This window comes from Oreochromis aureus, linkage group 15 (genome assembly GCF_013358895.1).
Source record: "Oreochromis aureus strain Israel breed Guangdong linkage group 15, ZZ_aureus, whole genome shotgun sequence".
In the NCBI taxonomy this organism is placed as follows: Eukaryota; Metazoa; Chordata; class Actinopteri; order Cichliformes; family Cichlidae; genus Oreochromis; species Oreochromis aureus.
The window spans coordinates 25,661,048-25,685,107 of NC_052956.1; the positions used below are offsets into that span (position 1 = coordinate 25,661,048).

General features: G+C 43.1%; 2 protein-coding genes, 1 long non-coding RNA gene, 1 other non-coding gene and 1 pseudogene across 4 annotated transcripts; 3 read left to right on the forward strand and 2 right to left on the reverse strand.

Moving 5' to 3' along the window:
* Positions 1-4,352: 4,352 nt before the first annotated feature.
* Positions 4,353-7,979, forward strand: LOC116312383 (annotated as a pseudogene).
* Positions 7,321-7,456, forward strand: LOC116312547. The gene has a single exon (XR_004198891.1). It is a non-coding gene; the product is annotated as a small nucleolar RNA SNORD94 (small nucleolar RNA).
* A 339-nt stretch (positions 7,980-8,318) lies between the features above and the next one.
* On the reverse strand, positions 8,319-10,038 carry LOC120433207. The gene is made up of 4 exons (XR_005608400.1): positions 9,894-10,038; positions 9,388-9,476; positions 8,623-8,788; positions 8,319-8,543 (listed from the first exon to the last, which is right to left on the reverse strand). It is a non-coding gene; the product is annotated as an uncharacterized LOC120433207 (long non-coding RNA).
* A 3,893-nt stretch (positions 10,039-13,931) lies between these two features.
* Positions 13,932-19,263, forward strand: LOC116312390 (galectin-8). The gene is given in 11 exon segments (XM_039599101.1): positions 13,932-14,064; positions 15,373-15,461; positions 15,573-15,780; positions 15,902-16,024; positions 16,108-16,182; position 17,103; positions 17,664-17,689; positions 18,107-18,195; positions 18,795-18,865; positions 18,868-18,959; positions 19,039-19,263. Coding segments are annotated over 11 exon segments (963 nt in total). The 5' UTR covers positions 13,932-14,025; the 3' UTR covers positions 19,189-19,263.
* Positions 19,264-19,588: 325 nt separating this feature from the next.
* Positions 19,589-23,734, reverse strand: LOC116312537 (ribonucleoside-diphosphate reductase subunit M2). The gene is made up of 10 exons (XM_039599098.1): positions 22,355-23,734; positions 22,170-22,238; positions 21,657-21,800; positions 21,467-21,583; positions 21,250-21,383; positions 21,062-21,156; positions 20,839-20,972; positions 20,642-20,746; positions 20,426-20,539; positions 19,589-20,023 (listed from the first exon to the last, which is right to left on the reverse strand). Exons 1-10 carry the CDS (start codon positions 22,442-22,444, stop codon positions 19,871-19,873), a joined length of 1,155 nt encoding a protein of 384 aa, XP_039455032.1. The 5' UTR covers positions 22,445-23,734; the 3' UTR covers positions 19,589-19,870.
* Positions 23,735-24,060: the final 326 nt, after the last annotated feature.

A 24,060-nucleotide genomic window follows, 5' to 3' on the forward strand; every position in this document is an offset into this window, starting at 1 on the left:
TTCCTCAACCCAGGGTGTGAGAGACCAAGCAGCAAAGGCATAGAGGACACAGGAAAAAATGTCTTCAAAATGGGTTTTCTTTATTTTAACCCTGATTCTGGAGTACCCAGAATGGGTGGAGTGCCCATTCTGGGTCAGGGATGAGTTCCTGACCCAAGTAGAGGGGTCTTTTTCATGAGTGATGGGAGAGGAGAGCGAGATGCATTGGTGCTGCGTCTGCAGTGAAGCTGATTGTAAAAGTGAAACTCTCGATTTATCTCGGTGTTACAGAATATTAAAGACATAACATTTTTGGTAAGATGTAAAGTGATATTTACATAGTTTGACATGCAGATGTGGTGTTTCAAAGAAACTATACGATCACCTTCAATCATATATGTAGCCAAAGGTTAAAAATCAATGAATTGTGACTGCTCGCTTACTGGTGTGGACCACAACTTGAAACATTTAAAATGCTCACAGCACCAGGACCTTTGCAGTTTCACTACAAACAGTAAACTGCCTTGACGAATCATGATACAAATATTTCAGCAAAGCCATGCAACCCACCAGTGGAGCCATATACCAAGAGTATGCCAATACTGGTATCCTGCAATTGTGTTTTCTACTTTCATGTCAACCAAAAGTATATATGTACTAATACTGTAGCCAGAAGAACACAATGAACAGTTTCATACAGTTTTATGACTTTCAAGGTTTTTAAAGTATTGCCTCTCTGTTTGAAAATCCCACATATTACATATGTGGGATTTTACATACATACAACAAACTGTTGATTTTCTGAAGCTCCAAACTTTGCATGATCATCTCATAAAATAAGGTCTACTATATGACCCTGATGTCCTTCCTAGACCCCCAACTATTCACTGTGTTGTCTCCTCCTGAAAGGAAGGTAAACACAAAACACAATTTATATTAGAACAAGTGAAAATGTTAAGCCACATCTTTATTTCATTATGTACCCCCAAAAAAAATTTGGAAAAAAAAATAAAAATTTAAATAAACCAATCTATAAACAAATCTAAATTTCTGCTTGGCTAACTGATATTAATGTTGCAGTTCTGGAATGCAGTGCCTTCTCCTTAAATTACCCTGGATACACACTGACACCATATCCTGGTCCTGATCATGATACCACACCTTTGAGGTATACTGTTGTGATTCCTGAAACAGGTTTATAAAACCTTCTTTCATCACTAGCAAACAAAATATTTACATAAAATAGGTTTAAAGATGCAAAGGATCATAAGATGCATTTCACTTTGTAAATGTTCAGTTAAGAAAACCCATAATTAAACTATGGTAAGACGAGGGGTTTCGAATCTGTGGCTCTGGAACCAAATGTGTCTCTTTTCCCCATCATGAGTAGTGAGAAATGGACAAAAGGAGCAGACCACTCAGACACACTCGAGTCACAGTGAAAAGTGTTATTTACAGTGAGAAAACTACACAATTCAAAAAGTGGGAGTGAGCAGACAGAGATTCTGGGACAATCCAGGGAGAGATGGTGTAAATCCTGATGAATGAAACCTTAGCTTGACATTCCTGACTTTTCCCCTCAAAGGAATCCCCCTTTCCAAACAAACAATTCCAAGAGATTCTTCGATAATCTTCGCTGTGGCCCTTTACTTCAACACTAAGCTATTTACAAACATCATGGCAGTGACAGGTTTCATATTGAAGTACCATCTAATAATAAACACACATAATAGAAAAAATAAACAATTACCTTAAAAACACATAAATTAATCATGCTAAATATTTATTCCATCTTTAAGTGCCAAAAAATATAACTAATTTGCATATGAATATTGCTCAAATGAATGAGTTATGAAATCTGACCAGTTTAAAAGTATTAACCAATTACATTTATCATGTGGAACACTGAATATGGAATGAACACAAATCAATTAATCAATTGATAAAACATAAAAATATAACTAATGACCACTATAAAAGTTTAATGAAAATAAAATGTGGGTTTACAGTGCACTGCTTTTACAAGTTTTTAAAACCTATGGCTATAGAGCTAAAACCAGGGCTGGACTGGCATACCTGGCATTTTACTGGTGAGCTGAAACTATTTTGGGTCCATGGGTCAATTAAAAAAAACACTGCACACAGGCTGTACAGGCACTGACAGCACCCCATTTGTTCATTTTAATTACTGACACTGTATTGCTCCCTCAAATCACTTAATGCCACCAATGCCACAGGATATTTCTAATTTTAGAGATGTTGCACAAATGGAAGAAAGCAGTCCTACATATTTGTTTAATATGTGCATTGAAGGACATATCCTAGTCAAAAATGACTCACAGTGTTACTGGAGGCCAAGGTAATGCCATATTTCTCTTCAAATAAGCCATTCCTCTGCAGATAATCAGTTAGCTGTTGTGCATCTACACTTTCAAGAATTTTTGAACAGTAAATGGACTGGTTCCTATACACCACTTTTTTACTCTAACTGAGCACTCAAAGCGCTTTATACAACTGCCTCATTCACACCAGCATCTTTTTCTGTGTAACGGCTTCTATCTAACATTCACACACATTCATACACAGGTGGATGCATCGGAGAGCAACTTGGGGTTAGTATCTTGCCCAGGGTATTTGGCATGGACACTGGAGCAGACGGGGATCGAACAAACAAACAAGCGAGATACGTTGATCGTATTTAAGACTGAAGCATTAATTAATGGCAGGGCTTCTTTGAGCAGTCTTGTAAGAATGGGGTCTGAAAGACATGTTGATGGTTTGGAGAAAGTAATTACTGACATTAACTCAGAAAGATCAATTGGAGAAAAAGACTAAATCAGCATAGTGTCTTGATGCATGCTCAAACATCCAGATAAGGAAATCCCAAAAAGTTGATTCTGTTCATTTGGACGTAGCATTTTCAGTGGGAGAAACGTTTCGTCCCTAATCCAAGTGACTTCTTCAGTCTCAGCTGACTGCAGGTTATCCCAGCCTTACTTGGTTGATCCAACTACCTTCATCCAAAATGTTTGGGAGTGGGGGAATCAACCACTGATCTCAGCACAGTTATAGTCAGAGACAGAATACCAGGGCGGTGGCTGCGATAAAGGCAATAAGGCTCGATGTAGACGGGTGTAATGGTATACAACATACAAAGAATAACAATAGTTTTGTTGTCTGTAATATTTATGCTCCTTGTGAAACTCCTGAAAATGAGGAGGAATATCTTAGTAGGCTGGCTCTTATTTCTCTTGCTGGTAAAAGTCTTGATATGTAGAACCAAGCAGGATAAATACTACATTTTCCTTCGTTTAAACGTTAAGACAATGTTCTCGTAGTCCAGAAAAAGCTGAAATGCCTTGGTTATTTTATTACTGATTAAATAACTGATGATGATGATGATGATAGATGACAATGTTGTAAGCAAGTTTAGCTTCTGTTCAGTTTCACTATACTGCCCCTGTGGTCATCTTAAATATAGCATGCAGAAGTTGCATTTCACATACAATGATGCAATGAGAATCCTCATTGCATCTATCTAGAGGAGGGAGTGCCAGTCAGATGTTTGTAATTGTAGGTGTTTGTACTTTTAAAGTACTTTTGAAGAAGTTAATGTTCACTTTTGTAGAATATTTGGATGCTTCTGCTAACGATATAATTTCAGCACTCACAAATCCTACTAGTTGTTCCAATCATTTATCCAGTCTGAGGAAGCGCTGGTTTAAGTGTTTATGTGTAAACTGATTTCTTATAATTGTGCTGTTTGTAACATTAGATCTGTGTTCATTGCAGATTATATTTATAATATGGTTTAATGTTTAAATATATTTTTATATTTTCATTTTGGTTTTGCAAATTGTGCTTTGTGTAATCATGGTCTTTTATTAAAGCTTTCATTAATTCATTCATAGTTGTTTATTATTACTGAAGATTATATTTTTGTTATTTGTGGAGATAAAAGGTCAGATAAGGGTTTCTCATTCAGAAAGATTTAGTTATAATCAAATATGTTTACAGTTTGATTACAAATGCATCAAAAGGATCATGACTGTTGCCGACAACAACTGGAAAACTGAGTCATTGTCCATCCCGAACAACAGGGGGCGAAACTGTGCGACCCGATCTCGTCAGCTGTAACCAGGAAGCAGTAACATAAAGCTCTCCAGCTGGAGGGGAGATGTGGATTTAATAAGATCTGATTTATGAGGAAAATGAAGCTCAAAGCTTGTCTTCAGAGGCTGACAGCTGCTCCGATCGCAGGTACAACACATCCAGGTGATGGGAGCCAGGAAGACTTAATAAATCTGCCTTTAAATCAATTTTTTTCTGCTCAAGTGACGTAAAGAAACCGACTAATTCCTGCAGATTCCCTTTCTTTGTACTTTTACATTTTTTTGTTGATGCAAGTGTTTGTTCTCTGATATGAAAACACATGGGGCGCCTGTAAATACAAAGTTAATGTAATGTTGGGCGTTTTGTGAATTTTGGCGCTAAATCTCCATGGTGACAGCTCATTTAGATGAGAGGAAATCAGAAATGGCGGCAGCAGAAAGACTGAGTTTAAATAACAACAGGCTGATGGTAGACCCAGAAATCATTGATATCCGTTTATATGTGGATCCAGCCACATGATTTGGAACAACCCGCTGAACTTAACCTGCACGAAAATAGAAAAGAGTAAATCTTGACTCTTTAGGCGCTAATGTCTCATTATTACAGAAGCATATTTTCTTTGAGGAACATTCTAACGTGTTTTTGAATCACAGTTTAAAATGTTTAATATGAACAAATGCGACATTTCTATCTAAGTCCGAAAGATTTCGAATGCGCTCGTTTTAATCAGTTTGTAAACAGCAGTTACGGAAAGTTTTGTAACCCGCACGGACTTTGAATCTCCCGCAATCGTGTAGGGGTCACGTGAGCACTTCTCTGGACCTGATTGGTCGGACTGTTTAAAGGGACTCATTGAGCTGCGTTCCCATTGGCCAGCAGTTCGAGCGCCAAGATTCCAATAAAAGGGCAAGCTGCAGCAGAAACCCTTCACTGTCTCCGTCTGTCCGCTGCTACTAGCTTTAGCTTTCTGCTCCTTTTAGCTTCTTAGTTTTCTTTTCTTTGTGTCCGTTTGCACCCGAGAAGTCACGATGCTGTCCGCGCGTTCCCCGCTTTCTGTAAAGAACGAGCAGACCCTCAGCGGGCAGCTGGACAAAATGTCTCTGGACAAAGAGAACACGGTGAGGCTGCTTCAGCTTCCCGCTCACAGAGGCCGCCGATTCTCTGACTTCACCGATAAATCACAGGTATCGATAAAGAGTCGCTGTGTGTGCTGACGGTCTGTGTCTCCTTACAGCCCCCGGGCCTGAACAGCAGCCGCATCCTGGCGTCCAAAACCGCGCGGAGGATCTTCGACGCTGCTGCGGTAAGTGAGAGAAAAGCCGCAGGAAGCTTCGCGCTTTTAGCGGATTCCGCATATGAGTGGACCGAGTCGGTGCTGAGCTCACTGACCACAGCTCCGTGTGTGTGTTACTGCGCAGATGTGGCGCCTAAAGTGTGGCCGTGGCGCCAACAGTTAGCGGCTGAGCTTGAGGTCGGTTCGGGGTTCTAGTTCATTAGGAACAGCTGCTGTGGTGTTCAGGCTTCATGCTGTTTCTGTTATTTTGTCCACCACCTTCAGTTCAGTGAACGATAAAGGCAGCAAGTCTGCACAAACTTTCACTTTTCATTGTTTTTGCTCCAAAATCATTGAATCAACTGATCAATAATCCTGAGCAATGGTCTTTGTCTTCAGCCCAAAGTGAAAAAGAGCAGCAGCTCGCAGGAGGAGCCTCTGCTGAAGGAGAACCCTCACCGCTTCGTCATCTTCCCCATCAAGTACCATGACATCTGGCAGATGTACAAGAAGGCAGAGGCATCCTTTTGGACAGCGGAGGAGGTGGGTGGAGCTGCTGTAATGGGGCGGGGCCTGATGCTGGCCACAGTGATGCTGACGTGCTCTCTCTGCAGGTGGATCTGTCCAGGACCTGCAGCACTGGGAGGCCCTGAAGGACGAGCGCTACTTCATCTCCCACGTGTTGGCCTTCTTCGCCGCCAGTGACGGCATCGTCAACGAGAACCTGGTAGCTGCCGCGCCGCTCTCACAGATCGTTCGGAGGTCACGGACGGCTGTAACGCTCTTGTTGTCGCTCTTTGACCACCAGGTGGAGCGCTTCATGCAGGAAGTGCAGGTGACGGAAGCCCGGTGTTTCTACGGTTTCCAGATCGCCATGGAGAACATCCACTCAGAGATGTACAGCCTGCTGATCGACACGCACATCAAGGACCCCAAAGAGAGGTACGCAGGTGGCGGGCCAAAACTGTTCTCTACTGGCTTAACTGGCCTGAACTGATCTAACTGGTGAGTGACTGTGTGTTCCTGCCCTCAGAGAGTACCTGTTTAACGCCATCGAGACGCGTTGCCGTGCGTGAAGAAGAAGGCCGACTGGGCGCTCAACTGGATCGGCAACAAGAACGCCACCTATGGTAAATAAGCCGCCGCTCATTAGGCCACCTGGCACAATGGCTCCGCCTCCTGCAGCTTCATTGATTATTGTCTGTTTATTGATCTGAAGGAGAGCGCGTGGTGGCCTTTGCCGCCGTGGAGGATCTTCTTCTCGGGCTCGTTCGCCGCCATCTTCTGGCTGAAGAAAAGAGGCCTGATGCCCGGCCTGACCTTCTCCAACGAGCTCATCAGCAGAGACGAGGTGAGGCGCCGTGCTGGTGTCGGATCGCAGGTATTGATCCAGTGATGATGTCATTCTTAACGTGTGTGTGTGTGTGCGTGCTGCGTTCAGGGTCTGCACTGTGACTTTGCCTGTCTGATGTTCAAACACCTGGTGAACAAACCGCCCAAGGAAACTGTCATCAGCATCATCAAGAACGCCGTGGAGATCGAGCAGGTCGGTCCCAGCTTCACCTGCAGCTGCTCTGCTGGGCCCACTGGTTCATGGTGGCTTTGCTGGTTCAGGATGGCTTTAATGGGTTTACTGGTTTGTTTACAGGAGTTCCTGACTGACGCTCTGCCCGTGAAGCTCATCGGGATGAACTGCGACATGATGAAGCAGTACATCGAGTTCGTGGCCGACAGACTGCTGCTGGAGCTCGGCTTCTCCAAGGTAACGCCCCACACAAGTCATGTGATCATGTGACTGACCTAAAGGCAGAAAAACAGCATCACGAAACATCTCATCTGAGCGACAAGCTAAACTTTTTAAAAATGCATATATATATTTATCAGTTCCCACACAAAGACACATCTTAGCAACTCATTGACCTCAGAGAGCAACATAATGAAAGGGATGATGGTGTTGAGTGATGATGAAGTGCGCAGGGGTACGGACCTCAGCCGGTGATGGGGGCTGAGTGCTGCTGCAGACTCTGATCAGAGGACGAGTGGTTCTCTGACGGGCAGCGGCAGCGCGACACAGACGCCTGTCTGAACTCGCCCATGGGTGGGGTCAGGTGACCTCGGGGTTGGAGCAGTGGGCAGAGCTGACTGACATGGTGTTTCTGTGTGCAGATCTACCGGTGGAGAACCCTTTTGACTTCATGGAGAACATCTCCTGGAGGGAAAGACCAACTTCTTTGAGAAGCGGGTGGGCGAGTACCAGAGGATGGGCGTGATGGCGGCGCCCACGGACAACACCTTCAGGTTGGACGCCGATTTCTGATGCTGGAGCGTCCCTGCCATCACACTACCTCCGTCCCGGTGCATGCTGGGACAGACTCTTGGACTTTAAGGGTCAAATGATGATCTCAAACTTTATTTACAGACTTGCGAGTCTGCGAGCCACAGCATTAGACCTGATCAGATCTAAAGCTGCGGCTCAGTGCTGTGTAAATATGTCAGGGTTTTTAAATGTGTACAGTTTACTTTTTTCTTTTTTTTTGTAGTGGTTTTTTTTGTTTGTTTTTTTTGTTTTTTTTTTAAAATACTGAGCTTTAATAAATGACTCGGTGAACAGGAACCGGCTCTGGTCTTTTTCTTCTGACATTAAAATTATTCAGTTCAACTTAAAGGTTTTAAAATCTGGTTCCTCATGTGTCATCTGATTTAACTGAGAAAACTTAGTCAGATGTTGAGTTCACAGAGAAAACTAATCTGAACTCAACATCTGACCCAGGGTCACGGCTGGGCGGTGATCTAGTCCCCGTGGTGACGCCAGCACCACTTCACTTATATCATCAGCAGCTGCTTTTAGAACAAAACAGCTGGACAGATGTGAGCAATGACAGACTTTTATTTTGAAAACACGACAAGACAGATGGGTTTTTTTTAGTAAAAGAGGAAATAAAGTTAGAATCTGTTAAATGGTTACGGAGGAGGCGTCAGTGATTTTATTTTTTTCTATGGCTTGGTGTTCATGATGGCGAGGAGGTGCTCAGAGGACTCTCACGGCGAGCAGCGTCACATCTCCTTTCACCTCCACCTGGTTGATGGCGCTCAGCTCCTTCATGCGGTGTTTGTAATCGAGCTGGTGCTGCCCATTCATGGCAACTCTGAAGTGCTGCGAGTCGCAGCGGATGATCATCTGTGGGGAGATGACAGCAGGTTTAACCAAAAAAAAAAAAAAATCACATGTAGATGTTAGGGCAGGGGTCAAAGGTCACCTCAAAGTATTGCCCCGCAGTAAAGGGGAAGGAGGCGAGCACTGTCTCCTCATGACCCCAGCAGTCGGACAGAAAGGAGTTCCTGACAAAGACGCGCTTCTTCAAGCGAGGGTTCAGGTGGAGAGCGATGTCGGACCCAGTCGCTGGCCGCAGGTTCACGCAGAAACTGCAACAGGAAGTGATGTCATTAATGAGCCATGAAAGGCTAAACCGAAACTCTGAACTGCTTCATGTTTACTTTCTCTGCAGGTTTATGAAAGAAGGTCTGTGATGATCAAGTGACGGTCACATGACTCAGGTTTAAATTTATATTTAAATAAAACCTGTAAACTCTGAAAATGTTTCAGTGACTTTAATCCAAACATTATTTATTTAAACTTGAACTTCAGTTTAAGCTGATCAGTTTCTACTGGCTCCAGACTTCAGGTTTACTACGAAGTTCATCACAGTCAGGTTTTCATTGTGTTAGTCGGCACAACAAAACCTAAACCCCACAAACATGTCTATTGTGAGGGCGGTTATTAACTGTGACTCTGGCCCTCTGCTTCAGGCTCTGAGCAGCTTGTGGAGTCAGCTTGTAAATCAGAGCCTGTATTCACAAAGCTGTGACTAATTTATTATGAATTTAAGAATATAAAACTTTATGATGTCATTAACAAGAACAAAATTTTCACTTAAGTTAATTTAAGTTCTGATCGATGCCTCACTGATTGTCGCTTTGATCAGATTCTGTACTGGACTCTTACAGCTGTTTATTATCCTTACCTCTCTGCGTTCTGATTGGTTTCTCCTTTGATGATGATGCTGCGTCCAACGCTCAGCCCATTAACCAGCTGACCTCTGAACGGGATACTCTGCAGGAAACAGGAAGTCACAAACAGGAAGTCAGACGCACAAAAACATTTCCCTTTTTTTTGGCTTTATAGTTTTAAATATAAATTTAGATCTGTGTCTTCAAGTTAGAGGATCATATTTTGGGTGTCAAATAAGATCAATGATCTCACTGATTAATGTAAGATCAATTGGTGAAATATGATAAATCATTTTCTTTAACTCTGATTTCTTTACCAAAATATGATTTCAGGCCAACCATGTGGTCTGATATAATATGACTGATATAAAAACAGATTTTAATTGATCATATTTATGTCAAGTAAAAGAAGCTAAAAGTTGCTTAAAAAATAATTCATTCAAATTTCTTTGTATTAAACTGTTGTTACTGTAGGAAATAAATTCATCATCAATCAATGATTTGATCAGGGAAAACTCACCAAATCACCTGATGAGGAGAACACCGGCTGAAAGCATGAAAAAAAATCTGATTAAAATCTGATCGACTGATCCATAACTTTAGCCAATCAGAACACATCCCAGCAAATGGAGCATGGAGGAATCAATCATTTAACCAACGCTGATCAAAAACCAGACGCAGTTTTTCCAGAAAGGTCCACGTTTCGTTACCCTGTGATGACTCGTGTCCTGTGCTATAAAGATACCCACGTTATCTTTCTGTTATGATCCACTTACACTAACAGTGAGGGTCAGAGGTCACACCAAGCTGGTTATCAACTGGGTAAGTAACTCAGGATTTGACCTGTGCAGTCACATGAAAGGGGCGGGGCTTTCATACTTGGAGGCATTTCACGGATCATGTGACTTTTTTTCCACAGAAAACAATCCCTATGAGTGCCAGCCATCCAGAGATGTTATCAGACAGTGATTTCAAATCTATAGCGAACGTAAAACTATACAAGTGAAATGCAACACAGATATAAAGACAACTGATCAATATTTGCTGATATGGTACACAGAGCAACAAAATATGGTTTGAATTCAGTCAAATATTTGCGTCAAAGTACGCTGCTGTTTATTTCTAAGGTGACGGCTGCATGGAAACACCAAAGCTTCCTGTCCCATAGCTTGATACATGAGATGAGAAATCCCTTCAGTTTCTCAGTTTTCTGACTGAACAGGAAGTGTTGGTGTTAAAACATGCTGGGGAAAAAAGAAAAAAAAGTGGCGCTCCCAGCTGATTTTAAACTGAAGCTCTGAACATAACCTTCTCCCAACCTGCAGACTCGCTGCTGTTTAATCTTTGCTCCCAAACAGCTACAAATAAAATCTGAATTCAAGCACAGGATAGGTCTGTGTACAAATCTGATATCAGTACAGAGATGATTTAATCTCTAATCTGGTTTGAATAAGTTAGTATGGCAATTTAACCCGCTTTAACCCAGGATTAACCTTGAAGTTACCTGGATAGGACAACATCCTGCTTCACAGTACAGGCCTCTGAGAGGACTCGCATTTCCATGGAAACAAACATTCCAGTGTTTTAATTGAGCAGTCGTTACTGGGATGCTTTTAGAGGGAAGCTTTTTATCAAGGCGGTGTGCTGCTGCCCTTTCAATTCATTTACACCCCTCCTTAAAGCCCCATTACAGCCGCTGCACAGGTCACTCAACTCGCTGATGACAACATCACCACAGCGCCGTAGCATTTCAAGTCTGTATGATTTGTGAATCTCTAAGCGGTAAAAACCAACACGACTGGAAACGTGTCTCCAAACCAGCAGCAACACAAACAGTGGGGTTCTGAAAAATGTGTGTGAGCACCTGAAATTACATCAAAGCAACGGTGGATATGATGTCACTTTGGTCCAATAGTGCTGTTCAGCTGATTTTTATTATCTTTTTTTTATTAGTCTTTTAATAGTTTTAAATATGTACATTTTTGTAATAAAGTAACTGTTTGTAAAAAGCATAGACTCTTCAGTTTCACGTCTGTAATCTGAACATCTGTGACATCTTGCTGAATCACCGTATTCCATCATTTAAGCCAGAGAAGGCTGGAAATGAGTGACTTGCACTGGACAGTCTAGCCCAGGGGTCGGCAACCTGCGGCTCTTTAGTCCTTTTAGTGCGGCTCCGCGTAGTTTGGGAAAATAAATGAGAAGCATTTAGCTGAAGTGTATTTTATTTATGTTAGTTCTTTTTTAACTTGTAGTTCTAAATTGGAAGATTATTGTAATATTGAAATATAAAAATAAAATTATACTCTATTATTTTTTTCATCGCTCAAAATAAGCGTCACACTCATGGAAGCTTGGTATACCGCTTGAAACGCCGTGCATTTATCGAGACTTTCAACCCCAGGTAGGCCAATTATGGATCTTCGGATCCACATTATGTCAGCAGCTGTTCTCCACCGTGAGCTATGTTAAAAACAAACACTCATGCCTCACAGATGACAGCTTACAGTCCTGCGTAAAGATGAAAGTGACTTCGTACAGCCCCGATTTGCAGACGCTGTGCGCAGAGGTTCAGGAGCAGAAGTCCCATTGTAAACACATCACAGCAGACCCGACGATGTTTCCATGAACATGCTTTTCAGCATCTCTTTATTGACCACTTTTCACACACGGTTGCTGTACGCATACAGCTGGCTGTAGCTTTTCAGCTCACAGCCCGACATATACTAACAACAACACAACAGCATGGATAGCACAGACGTTAAGGCGGCGAGGCGTGATTGCGGGTGCCGCTCAGGTGCGTCCGCCTTCCCTGCAGCAGCACTGCAGACCACGCCCCACCACACACATTAACCAGGTAAAATACATATTTAGGCAAAATTTTGCAAATATCTATTTTTCATTTTTCAGCAGCATAGTGCTTTTTTCCAATTACTTTTTTTTAAAAGTCAGGTCAAGGCTCCAAAATCCCAAAGGCGATATAAGGGTGGCGGCTCTCAGCAGTTTTTGTTTGCTACATGGATCATTTTAGTTCAGTTGGGTGTCTTTCCTTGTTTTATATTTCTTTAAGAGTTCAAAATGTGTTAATTACATAAATGAAATGTAATTTTCTCTGTAACACTTCATGGATGTCATAAGCAACACACCTTAGTTGTTCACACAAAGCATAAAGGTAAAAAACAATATATACAGTGTTATCTTCATTTTAGATGTCAAAAACTATTTGCGGCTCCCAGTGTTTTCTTTTACGTGGAAACTGGGTCCAAATGGCTCTTTGGGTCTTAAAGGTTGCTGACCCCTGGTCTAGCCAATGACATGCTGCTGCTGTCACAGTTGCTAGGTGACAGCAGATGTGTTGTAGAGAAATAGAGATGATCTTCATTTCTGTACAATTCATCTGATCTGAACTGAGACTTTTGATCATTCTGAGGCTGAGCAACCACATCTGTGTATAAACAGACTGTTGGGCTTGTTTAGTCTTAAACAAGTTTTCTGAGAATCTACAAAAATTTCAGTGTCCCAAAAGTTTTTACCCGTCATGGTTACAGCCTCCTGAAATGAAGAGGATGGATGATCAGTTGTTTCACTGACTTATCTACACGAGGAGTTTGTAGAGGGAACAGCAGCTGTGGCAGTTTGTCCTGAAACAACAATGGTAATCTGCGCATTTAAATATTTTAAATTTTGACTTTATTCTCAAAAATGATCAATATTTTATTTTCTTAATGAAGACAATACTGCTGTTGCTAGTTTAATTAAAAACCCTGCAGTCCAGTAGCGGGATGTCATCTCTTTGTGAGACAGAATTGGATTGATTCATGGGATATGTAGTTTATGCTAAGTGTACACTTTGAGGTCCAGTGTTGCATCTGTTAAATCCTTGCAGGCTGCATCAAGTTGATTTCAAGGCCTGCAGCGAAATGTGATGTGGAGGGTCAAAGGTTAAGGATTTTCCTTTTAAAATCGAGGAGGATGTAAGGAAGGGTAAAACCCATCTGTGTTCTAGATGAAACTCAAAGGCTGGCACTTCGGTGTTCGTACGTTATAAACATGCAAGTCAGACATGATGATAATATTCGTCTCTTCTTTGTCCTAGTGGCTGACAGCAGTTTTATGTGAAGGTAACTTTAAGAACTAGCAGGTCCCTCAAAGCACTCGTGGAGATTGAGCAGTTATACATTTTATTCCAAAATAAATAAAAACATTTTCCAGAAGTTCTTCAGTGTTAATCACTCAGCAAACCACATTTTTACAACAATGTTCACTGAGATGATTTACTGCTTTTTCTCACATCAGGGGTCAAACTGAAGCCTGGCAGTCTCCCATCAATCATTTATTGGAACCACGACTGATTTTCCACCAAACCTCCACAGTCTCTAAGGAGAGGACAGTGACGTCATGACCGAGGACCACAGCGTGGTTTACATAACAACAGTTTAGAAGAAAAAAAACACGCTTTTTAGTTTAAAGTGGTTTTCAGTATATTTCTACGAGAATTCAGTTGACATCACTGTGACTTGAAGCTCTGATTTTATCTTCCGGTCTGTAGTCTTCGGGCTCATCCTTAAACACGTGGTCCGCTTGACGTCATAAGCGGAAATAAACAAACGAAGTAGTCAGAAATAGCTGCGGAGACGCTATTCTGCGCCAAAATGTCGATTTCCAACCCGAGACAGGTGTTCCACAACCCGGTAAGATGTCCTATGGTTTCGTATTGATCTGTATCATCAGTTTTTATTCTCACCTTCAAGGATAAATCGATTATTGATCGACGATTCTTCTCTGAAGGGACCAGTTAGCATTTTAGCTCACCTAACAGCCTAAAACAATGAATATCTTATGTTAAATATTCTTTTAAAAAATATCTGAAGTGTTTTGAATACACTGACAAACAACAGGAAGAGTTCGGCTTCAATATAATTTCCTAAAAACTTTATTTATAGACGTTTTGAAGCAAACCTTTATCACCGCCGCCCTGCGGAACACACGTTCAGAGAGGCTGGCTTGAGACAAGTTTCAGTCACATGAGATGCTGTGTGGGTTCAGTGTGTTTTTGTTTTGTTTTTTGTTTTTTTCAGGCTGAATTAGAGACCAGGTCTTTAAAGTATGATTTAAGTATGTTTGGGTTTAGATGTGTGTGATCAAATCCGATTTTTTTTTTTTTATCCGGTTGTTCACACTACAAATAAAATGTGACAGGAAACGTGCTCTAGTGTGAACCGTTCACGGCCCTCAAAGCAGCCCGTCACACACAAGCCGCTCTGTTTAGACTCGGACCAAATAGTATTGTTTGACTGATGGCCCTTAATACGTTTCCCAATTTTGCTTTAACTTATAAAGTTATTTTGTTATTTTGTTATTTACATATGGCCTAATAATTATCCTTATTGCTGTTTTTGAGAGGAGTGGCGCTTCAAAGGATAGTTGCAGATTTCTGTCAGAATCTGCAGATTATACAGTACAAATAACTCACGTTTCTCCAACGTGTCTTCCCAACAGTTTCACTAACATCTACACTGGACGGCCAGGAAGCGTTCACGATGTCTTCTCTGGCGCTTCTCCAGCGCTGATAATTGGCGTCTGTCTCGTGTCAGTGACGTAAAAGACGGATTTAATGCGACATGACCATTCAAGCAGCAGTCACTTTCTAAAACATCAGATATGTATCGGATTCAGTACCACATATGAAAGCGGCCTAGATCGGATTTGAAAATATCGGATTTGTGCTGTTCAAACTGTCATACCATGACCGGATATGGGTCGCATAGGGTCAGAAAAGTCGGATTTGATGCCTGCAGTGTGAACATACCCTGAGTGAAAACAGGAGGATTTCTGTGATTCTCCTGTTACATTCTAATTTCAGATTCTAATCTGATCAGCTGCTGACGGAGGTTTGAGCTCTGGCTCATTCACACCGATCTAGTCCTTCCTCTCAGGTGTTTCCAGGTGTTCTCTGTGGTCACCTGACCCTCCTCATGTTTGTGGTTTTCTGTCCACAGTCGATTCCCTTTGCTGGGACAATCCTGGGTGGGTTCCTGCCGGGTGAGATGGTTCTGATCCAGGGCTCTGTGCCGTCTGGTGCTGACAGGTGAGGATGCCAATCTTCATCATCAATCAGATATATTTTGAAAAAGAAACATCAGAGTCGTAATGCAGTTTCTTATAGTGGGATCTTCTCTCTCTCCGCGCTGTCTTGCAGGTTCCAGGTGGACTTCACCTGCGGCAGCAGCGTGAAGCCGCGGGCCGACGTAGCATTCCATTTCAACCCGAGGATCAAAAAGTCATGCATCGTGTGCAACACGCTGACGAAGGAGTGCTGGGGCCGCGAGCAGATCCACTACGAGATGCCCTTCAGGCTCGAGGTCGACTTTGAGCTCATCATCCTCATCCTCAAAGACCAGTTCAAGGTGAGAGACGAGCTGACCAATCAGGTGTCAGAGAAGAGTCAGCACGGCAGAACTTTAGTTTACCTGTTCGTAGCGGGTCAAACTGGTGTCCAGCGATGTGTTGTTTTCCGTGCTTGTTCAGGTGGCGGTGAACGGCGCCCACCTGCTGGAGTACAAACACAGAGTGGAGCTGGAGCGTGTTGACACCATCAGCATCTCAGGAAAAGTCAAAGTTCAGGCTGTGGGCATCCTTTCCCCAAGCTCAGTAAGTGTCTCTTTAACCCATGGCAACCTGCAGCTTTACCTTCAGAGGGTTAACCTGTTTGTTTGTTTGTTTGTTTGTTTCAGAGCCCCACCTCTCCCGCTGGCAGTCTGACCAATCAGGACACAGAGATGAGCATGAGAACAGATGCACAAACTCAGGTTTGAGTCCATTTTACCAGACGTGAAGATGATGCTGGAAAAGTTTCAAATATAAAACTTTAGGCTTGAAATATAATCACTAAACATTCTTATAATAAAAATCAGCTGAACAGCACTATTGGACCAAAGTGACATCATATCCACCGTTGCTTTGATGTAATTTCAGGTGCTCACACACATTTTTCAGAACCCCACTGTTTGTGTTGCTGCTGGTTTGGAGACACGTTTCCAGTCGTGTTGGTTTTTACCGCTTAGAGATTCACAAATCATACAGACTTGAAATGCTACGGCGCTGTGGTGATGTTGTCATCAGCGAGTTGAGTGACCTGTGCAGCGGCTGTAATGGGGCTTTAAGGAGGGGTGTAAATGAATTGAAAGGGCAGCAGCACACCGCCTTGATAAAAAGCTTCCCTCTAAAAGCATCCCAGTAACGACTGCTCAATTAAAACACTGGAATGTTTGTTTCCATGGAAATGCGAGTCCTCTCAGAGGCCTGTACTGTGAAGCAGGATGTTGTCCTATCCAGGTAACTTCAAGGTTAATCCTGGGTTAAAGCGGGTTAAATTGCCATACTAACTTATTCAAACCAGATTAGAGATTAAATCATCTCTGTACTGATATCAGATTTGTACACAGACCTATCCTGTGCTTGAATTCAGATTTTATTTGTAGCTGTTTGGGAGCAAAGATTAAACAGCAGCGAGTCTGCAGGTTGGGAGAAGGTTATGTTCAGAGCTTCAGTTTAAAATCAGCTGGGAGCGCCACTTTTTTCTTTTTTTCCCCAGCATGTTTTAACACCAACACTTCCTGTTCAGTCAGAAAACTGAGAAACTGAAGGGATTTCTCATCTCATGTATCAAGCTATGGGACAGGAAGCTTTGGTGTTTCCATGCAGCCGTCACCTTAGAAATAAACAGCAGCGTACTTGACGCAAATATTTGACTGGAATTCAAACCATATTTTGTTGCTCTGTGTACCATATCAGCAAATATTGATCAGTTGTCTTTATATCTGTGTTGCATTTCACTTGTATAGTTTTACGTTCGCTATAGATTTGAAATCACTGTCTGATAACATCTCTGGATGGCTGGCACTCATAGGGATTGTTTTCTGTGGAAAAAAAGTCACATGATCCGTGAAATGCCTCCAAGTATGAAAGCCCCGCCCCTTTCATGTGACTGCACAGGTCAAATCCTGAGTTACTTACCCAGTTGATAACCAGCTTGGTGTGACCTCTGACCCTCACTGTTAGTGTAAGTGGATCATAACAGAAAGATAACGTGGGTATCTTTATAGCACAGGACACGAGTCATCACAGGGTAACGAAACGTGGACCTTTCTGGAAAAACTGCGTCTGGTTTTTGATCAGCGTTGGTTAAATGATTGATTCCTCCATGCTCCATTTGCTGGGATGTGTTCTGATTGGCTAAAGTTATGGATCAGTCGATCAGATTTTAATCAGATTTTTTTCATGCTTTCAGCGGTGTTCTCCTCATCAGGTGATTTGGTGAGTTTTCCCTGATCAAATCATTGATTGATGATGAATTTATTTCCTACAGTAACAACAGTTTAATACAAAGAAATTTGAATGAATTATTTTTAAGCAACTTTTAGCTTCTTTTACTTGACATAAATATGATCAATTAAAATCTGTTTTTTATATCAGTCATATTATATCAGACCACATGGTTGGCCTGAAATCATATTTTGGTAAAGAAATCAGAGTTAAAGAAAATGATTTATCATATTTCACCAATTGATCTTACATTAATCAGTGAGATCATTGATCTTATTTGACACCCAAAATATGATCCTCTAACTTGAAGACACAGATCTAAATTTATATTTAAAACTATAAAGCCAAAAAAAAGGGAAATGTTTTTGTGCGTCTGACTTCCTGTTTGTGACTTCCTGTTTCCTGCAGAGTATCCCGTTCAGAGGTCAGCTGGTTAATGGGCTGAGCGTTGGACGCAGCATCATCATCAAAGGAGAAACCAATCAGAACGCAGAGAGGTAAGGATAATAAACAGCTGTAAGAGTCCAGTACAGAATCTGATCAAAGCGACAATCAGTGAGGCATCGATCAGAACTTAAATTAACTTAAGTGAAAATTTTGTTCTTGTTAATGACATCATAAAGTTTTATATTCTTAAATTCATAATAAATTAGTCACAGCTTTGTGAATACAGGCTCTGATTTACAAGCTGACTCCACAAGCTGCTCAGAGCCTGAAGCAGAGGGCCAGAGTCACAGTTAATAACCGCCCTCACAATAGACATGTTTGTGGGGTTTAGGTTTTGTTGTGCCGACTAACACAATGAAAACCTGACTGTGATGAACTTCGTAGTAAACCTGAAGTCTGGAGCCAGTAGAAACTGATCAGCTTAAACTGAAGTTCAAGTTTAAATAAATAATGTTTGGATTAAAGTCACTGAAACATTTTCAGAGTTTACAGGTTTTATTTAAATATAAATTTAAACCTGAGTCATGTGACCGTCACTTGATCATCACAGACCTTCTTTCATAAACCTGCAGAGAAAGTAAACATGAAGCAGTTCAGAGTTTCGGTTTAGCCTTTCATGGCTCATTAATGACATCACTTCCTGTTGCAGTTTCTGCGTGAACCTGCGGCCAGCGACTGGGTCCGACATCGCTCTCCACCTGAACCCTCGCTTGAAGAAGCGCGTTTTGTCAGGAACTCCTTTCTGTCCGACTGCTGGGGTCATGAGGAGACAGTGCTCGCCTCCTTCCCCTTTACTGCGGGGCAATACTTTGAGGTGACCTTTGACCCCTGCCCTAACATCTACATGTGATTTTTTTTTTTTTTTGGTTAAACCTGCTGTCATCTCCCCACAGATGATCATCCGCTGCGACTCGCAGCACTTCAGAGTTGCCATGAATGGGCAGCACCAGCTCGATTACAAACACCGCATGAAGGAGCTGAGCGCCATCAACCAGGTGGAGGTGAAAGGAGATGTGACGCTGCTCGCCGTGAGAGTCCTCTGAGCACCTCCTCGCCATCATGAACACCAAGCCATAGAAAAAAATAAAATCACTGACGCCTCCTCCGTAACCATTTAACAGATTCTAACTTTATTTCCTCTTTTACTAAAAAAAACCCATCTGTCTTGTCGTGTTTTCAAAATAAAAGTCTGTCCAGCTGTTTTGTTCTAAAAGCAGCTGCTGATGATATAAGTGAAGTGGTGCTGGCGTCACCACGGGGACTAGATCACCGCCCAGCCGTGACCCTGGGTCAGATGTTGAGTTCAGATTAGTTTTCTCTGTGAACTCAACATCTGACTGTAAGTTTTCTCAGTTAAATCAGATGACACATGAGGAACCAGATTTTAAAACCTTTAAGTTGAACTGAGTAATTTTAATGTCAGAAGAAAAAGACCAGAGCCGGTTCCTGTTCACCGAGTCATTTATTAAAGCTCAGTATTTTAAAAAAAAAAAAAAAACTACACTAAAAAAAAAAGAAAAAAGTAAACTGTACACATTTAAAAACCCTGACATATTTACACAGCACTGAGCCGCAGCTTTAGATCTGATCAGGTCTAATGCTGTGGCTCGCAGACTCGCAAGTCTGTAAATAAAGTTTGAGATCATCATTTGACCCTTAAAGTCCAAGAGTCTGTCCCAGCATGCACCGGGACGGAGGTAGTGTGATGGCAGGGACGCTCCAGCATCAGAAATCGGCGTCCAACCTGAAGGTGTTGTCCGTGGGCGCCGCCATCACGCCCATCCTCTGGTACTCGCCCACCCGCTTCTCAAAGAAGTTGGTCTTTCCCTCCAGGGAGATGTTCTCCATGAAGTCAAAAGGGTTCTCCACCCGGTAGATCTGCACACAGAAACACCATGTCAGTCAGCTCTGCCCACTGCTCCAACCCCGAGGTCACCTGACCCCACCCATGGGCGAGTTCAGACAGGCGTCTGTGTCGCGCTGCCGCTGCCCGTCAGAGAACCACTCGTCCTCTGATCAGAGTCTGCAGCAGCACTCAGCCCCATCACCGGCTGAGGTCCGTACTTCCTGCGCACTTCATCATCACTCAACACCATCATCCCTTTCATTATGTTGCTCTCTGAGGTCAATGAGTTGCTAAGATGTGTCTTTGTGTGGGAACTGATAAATATATATATGCATTTTTAAAAGTTTAGCTTGTCGCTCAGATGAGATGTTTCGTGATGCTGTTTTTCTGCCTTTAGGTCAGTCACATGATCACATGACTTGTGTGGGCGTTACCTTGGAGAAGCCGAGCTCCAGCAGCAGTCTGTCGGCCACGAACTCGATGTACTGCTTCATCATGTCGCAGTTCATCCCGATGAGCTTCACGGGCAGAGCGTCAGTCAGGAACTCCTGTAAACAAACCAGTAAACCCATTAAAGCCATCCTGAACCAGCAAAGCCACCATGAACCAGTGGGCCCAGCAGAGCAGCTGCAGGTGAAGCTGGGACCGACCTGCTCGATCTCCACGGCGTTCTTGATGATGCTGATGACAGTTTCCTTGGGCGGTTTGTTCACCAGGTGTTTGAACATCAGACAGGCAAAGTCACAGTGCAGACCCTGAACGCAGCACGCACACACACACACACACGTTAAGAATGACATCATCACTGGATCAATACCTGCGATCCGACACCAGCACGGCGCCTCACCTCGTCTCTGCTGATGAGCTCGTTGGAGAAGGTCAGGCCGGGCATCAGGCCTCTTTTCTTCAGCCAGAAGATGGCGGCGAACGAGCCCGAGAAGAAGATCCCCTCCACGGCGGCAAAGGCCACCACGCGCTCTCCTTCAGATCAATAAACAGACAATAATCAATGAAGCTGCAGGAGGCGGAGCCATTGTGCCAGGTGGCCTAATGAGCGGCGGCTTATTTACCATAGGTGGCGTTCTTGTTGCCGATCCAGTTGAGCGCCCAGTCGGCCTTCTTCTTCACGCACGGCAGCGTCTCGATGGCGTTAAACAGGTACTCTCTGAGGGCAGGAACACACAGTCACTCACCAGTTAGATCAGTTCAGGCCAGTTAAGCCAGTAGAGAACAGTTTTTGGCCCCGCCACCTGCGTACCTCTCTTTGGGGTCCTTGATGTACGTGTCGATCAGCAGGCTGTACATCTCTGAGTGGATGTTCTCCATGGCGATCTGGAAACCGTAGAAACACCGGGCTTCCGTCACCTGCACTTCCTGCATGAAGCGCTCCACCTGGTGGTCAAAGAGCGACAACAAGAGCGTTACAGCCGTCCGTGACCTCCGAACGATCTGTGAGAGCGGGCGCGGCAGCTTACCAGGTTCTCGTTGACGATGCCGTCACTGGCGGCGAAGAAGGCCAACACGTGGGAGATGAAGTAGCGCTCTTCGTCCTTCAGGGCCTCCCAGTGCTGCAGGTCCTTGGACAGATCCACCTGCACAGAGAGAGCACGTCAGCATCACTGTGGCCAGCATCAGGCCCCGCCCCATTACAGCAGCTCCACCCACCTCCTCCGCTGTCCAAAAGGATGCCTCTGCCTTCTTGTACATCTGCCAGATGTCATGGTACTTGATGGGGAAGATGACGAAGCGGTGAGGGTTCTCCTTCAGCAGAGGCTCCTCCTGCGAGCTGCTGCTCTTTTTCACTTTGGGCTGAAGACAAAGACCATTGCTCAGGATTATTGATCAGTTGATTCAATGATTTTGGAGCAAAAACAATGAAAAGTGAAAGTTTGTGCAGACTTGCTGCCTTTATCGTTCACTGAACTGAAGGTGGTGGACAAAATAACAGAAACAGCATGAAGCCTGAACACCACAGCAGCTGTTCCTAATGAACTAGAACCCCGAACCGACCTCAAGCTCAGCCGCTAACTGTTGGCGCCACGGCCACACTTTAGGCGCCACATCTGCGCAGTAACACACACACGGAGCTGTGGTCAGTGAGCTCAGCACCGACTCGGTCCACTCATATGCGGAATCCGCTAAAAGCGCGAAGCTTCCTGCGGCTTTTCTCTCACTTACCGCAGCAGCGTCGAAGATCCTCCGCGCGGTTTTGGACGCCAGGATGCGGCTGCTGTTCAGGCCCGGGGGCTGAAAGGAGACACAGACCGTCAGCACACAAACGGGCTCTTTATCGATACCTGTGATTGATCGGTGACGACAGAGAATCGGCGGCCTCTGTGAGCGGGAAGCTGAAGCAGCCTCACCGTGTTCTCTTTGTCCAGAGACATTTTGTCCAGCTGCCCGCTGAGGGTCTGCTCGTTCTTCATGGAGAGCGGGGAGCGGGCGGACAGCATCGTGACTTCTCGGGTTCGAAAGGATACAAAGAAAAGAAAAAAACTAAGAAGCTAAAAAGAGCGGAAAGCAAAGCAAGTAGCAGCGGACAGACTGAGGCAGTGAAGGGCTTCTGCTGCCAGCTCGCCCTTTTATTGGAATCTTGGCGCTCGAACTGCTGGCCAATACGAGGAGTCCCTTTAAACAGTCGGGAGGGACCGAGCCAATCAGGTCCAGAGAAGTGCTCACGTGACCCCTACACGATTGCGGGAAATTCAAACTCTTTGTTTGCGGGTTACAAAACTTTCCGTAACTGCTGTTACAAAATGATTAAAACGAGCGCTTACGAAACCTCTGACTTCGATTAAAAAAAACAACAACTCGCATTTGTACAGATTAAGCATTTTAAACTGTGATTCTAAAAGCACGTTACAATGTCTCTCAAAGAAAAAAAAGCTTCTGTAATGAGACATTAGCGCCTAAAGAGTCACGATTTACATCTGTGTTCGTGTAGGTGAGTTCAGCGGATTGTTCCAAATCATGTGGATCCCCATATGGACATTAAATAACTGATTTCTGCTTTCAAGTGTTTTCCATCAGCCGGCTGTTATTTAACTCACATTAAAGCTCAGTCTTTATTTCTAACGGCGCCATTTCTGCTTTCCTCTCATCTAAATGAGCTGTCACTATGGAGATTTAGCGCCAAAATTCACGTAACACGCCCAACATTACAATAACTCTGCATTTACAGGCGCCCTGTGTGTTTTCATATCAGAGAACAAACACTGGCATCAACAAAACTATGTAAATACATGCAATATGTAAACAAAAAACGAATCTGCAGGAATTAGTCGGTTTCTTTGCGTCACTCGAGCAGAAAATATGATTTTAAGGCTGATTTATTGAGTCTTTCTGGCTCTCATCAACTTGATGTTTTGTACCTTTGATCTGAGCAGGTTTCAGCCTCTGAATACAAACTTTGAGCTTCGTTTTCCTCATAAATCAGATTTTATCAAACCCATATCTTCCCTCCAGCTGGAGAGCTTCCTGTTACTGCTTCCGGGTTATCTGATTGGCTGCAGAAGAAAGGGTCGCTCAGTTTCGTCCCCTGGTGTCCGGGATGGACAATGACTCAGTTTTGCAGTTACTGTCTGCTTCTATCATCAGTTGGATCCATTTTAATCGAAATGTAAACATTTTTGATCATAACTGAATCTGTTTGGTGAGAAACCCTTATGTGACCGTAAATGCTCACAAAAAAATAATGTCATGAACAGATATTTTAGAGCAGCCTAGGTGGTTCTAGAAGGAAACTAAATAATTAAGTTTTATTAAATAACACTAAATAATTGCATTACAGATAGTGTTGTCAATTATTCTTTTTGAATCATACTTACATACAGTGTTTATATTAAGTGTTGTAGTAGAAATCTCAATGTTAAAGCATGATAAAACATAATGTTATTTTTGTTGCATTCAATTAAAAATAACAAGTTACCACAAATTGTTTGATAATTCAGTAGAACTTGAATGAATATTTGTCAGTGGGTAAACAATTAGTACTGCTCACTCAAAAAATATCAAATTGTTCTTAGCGCTGTGTACTCACAGTAGTGAGTACAGTAGTATTTACTTTAGT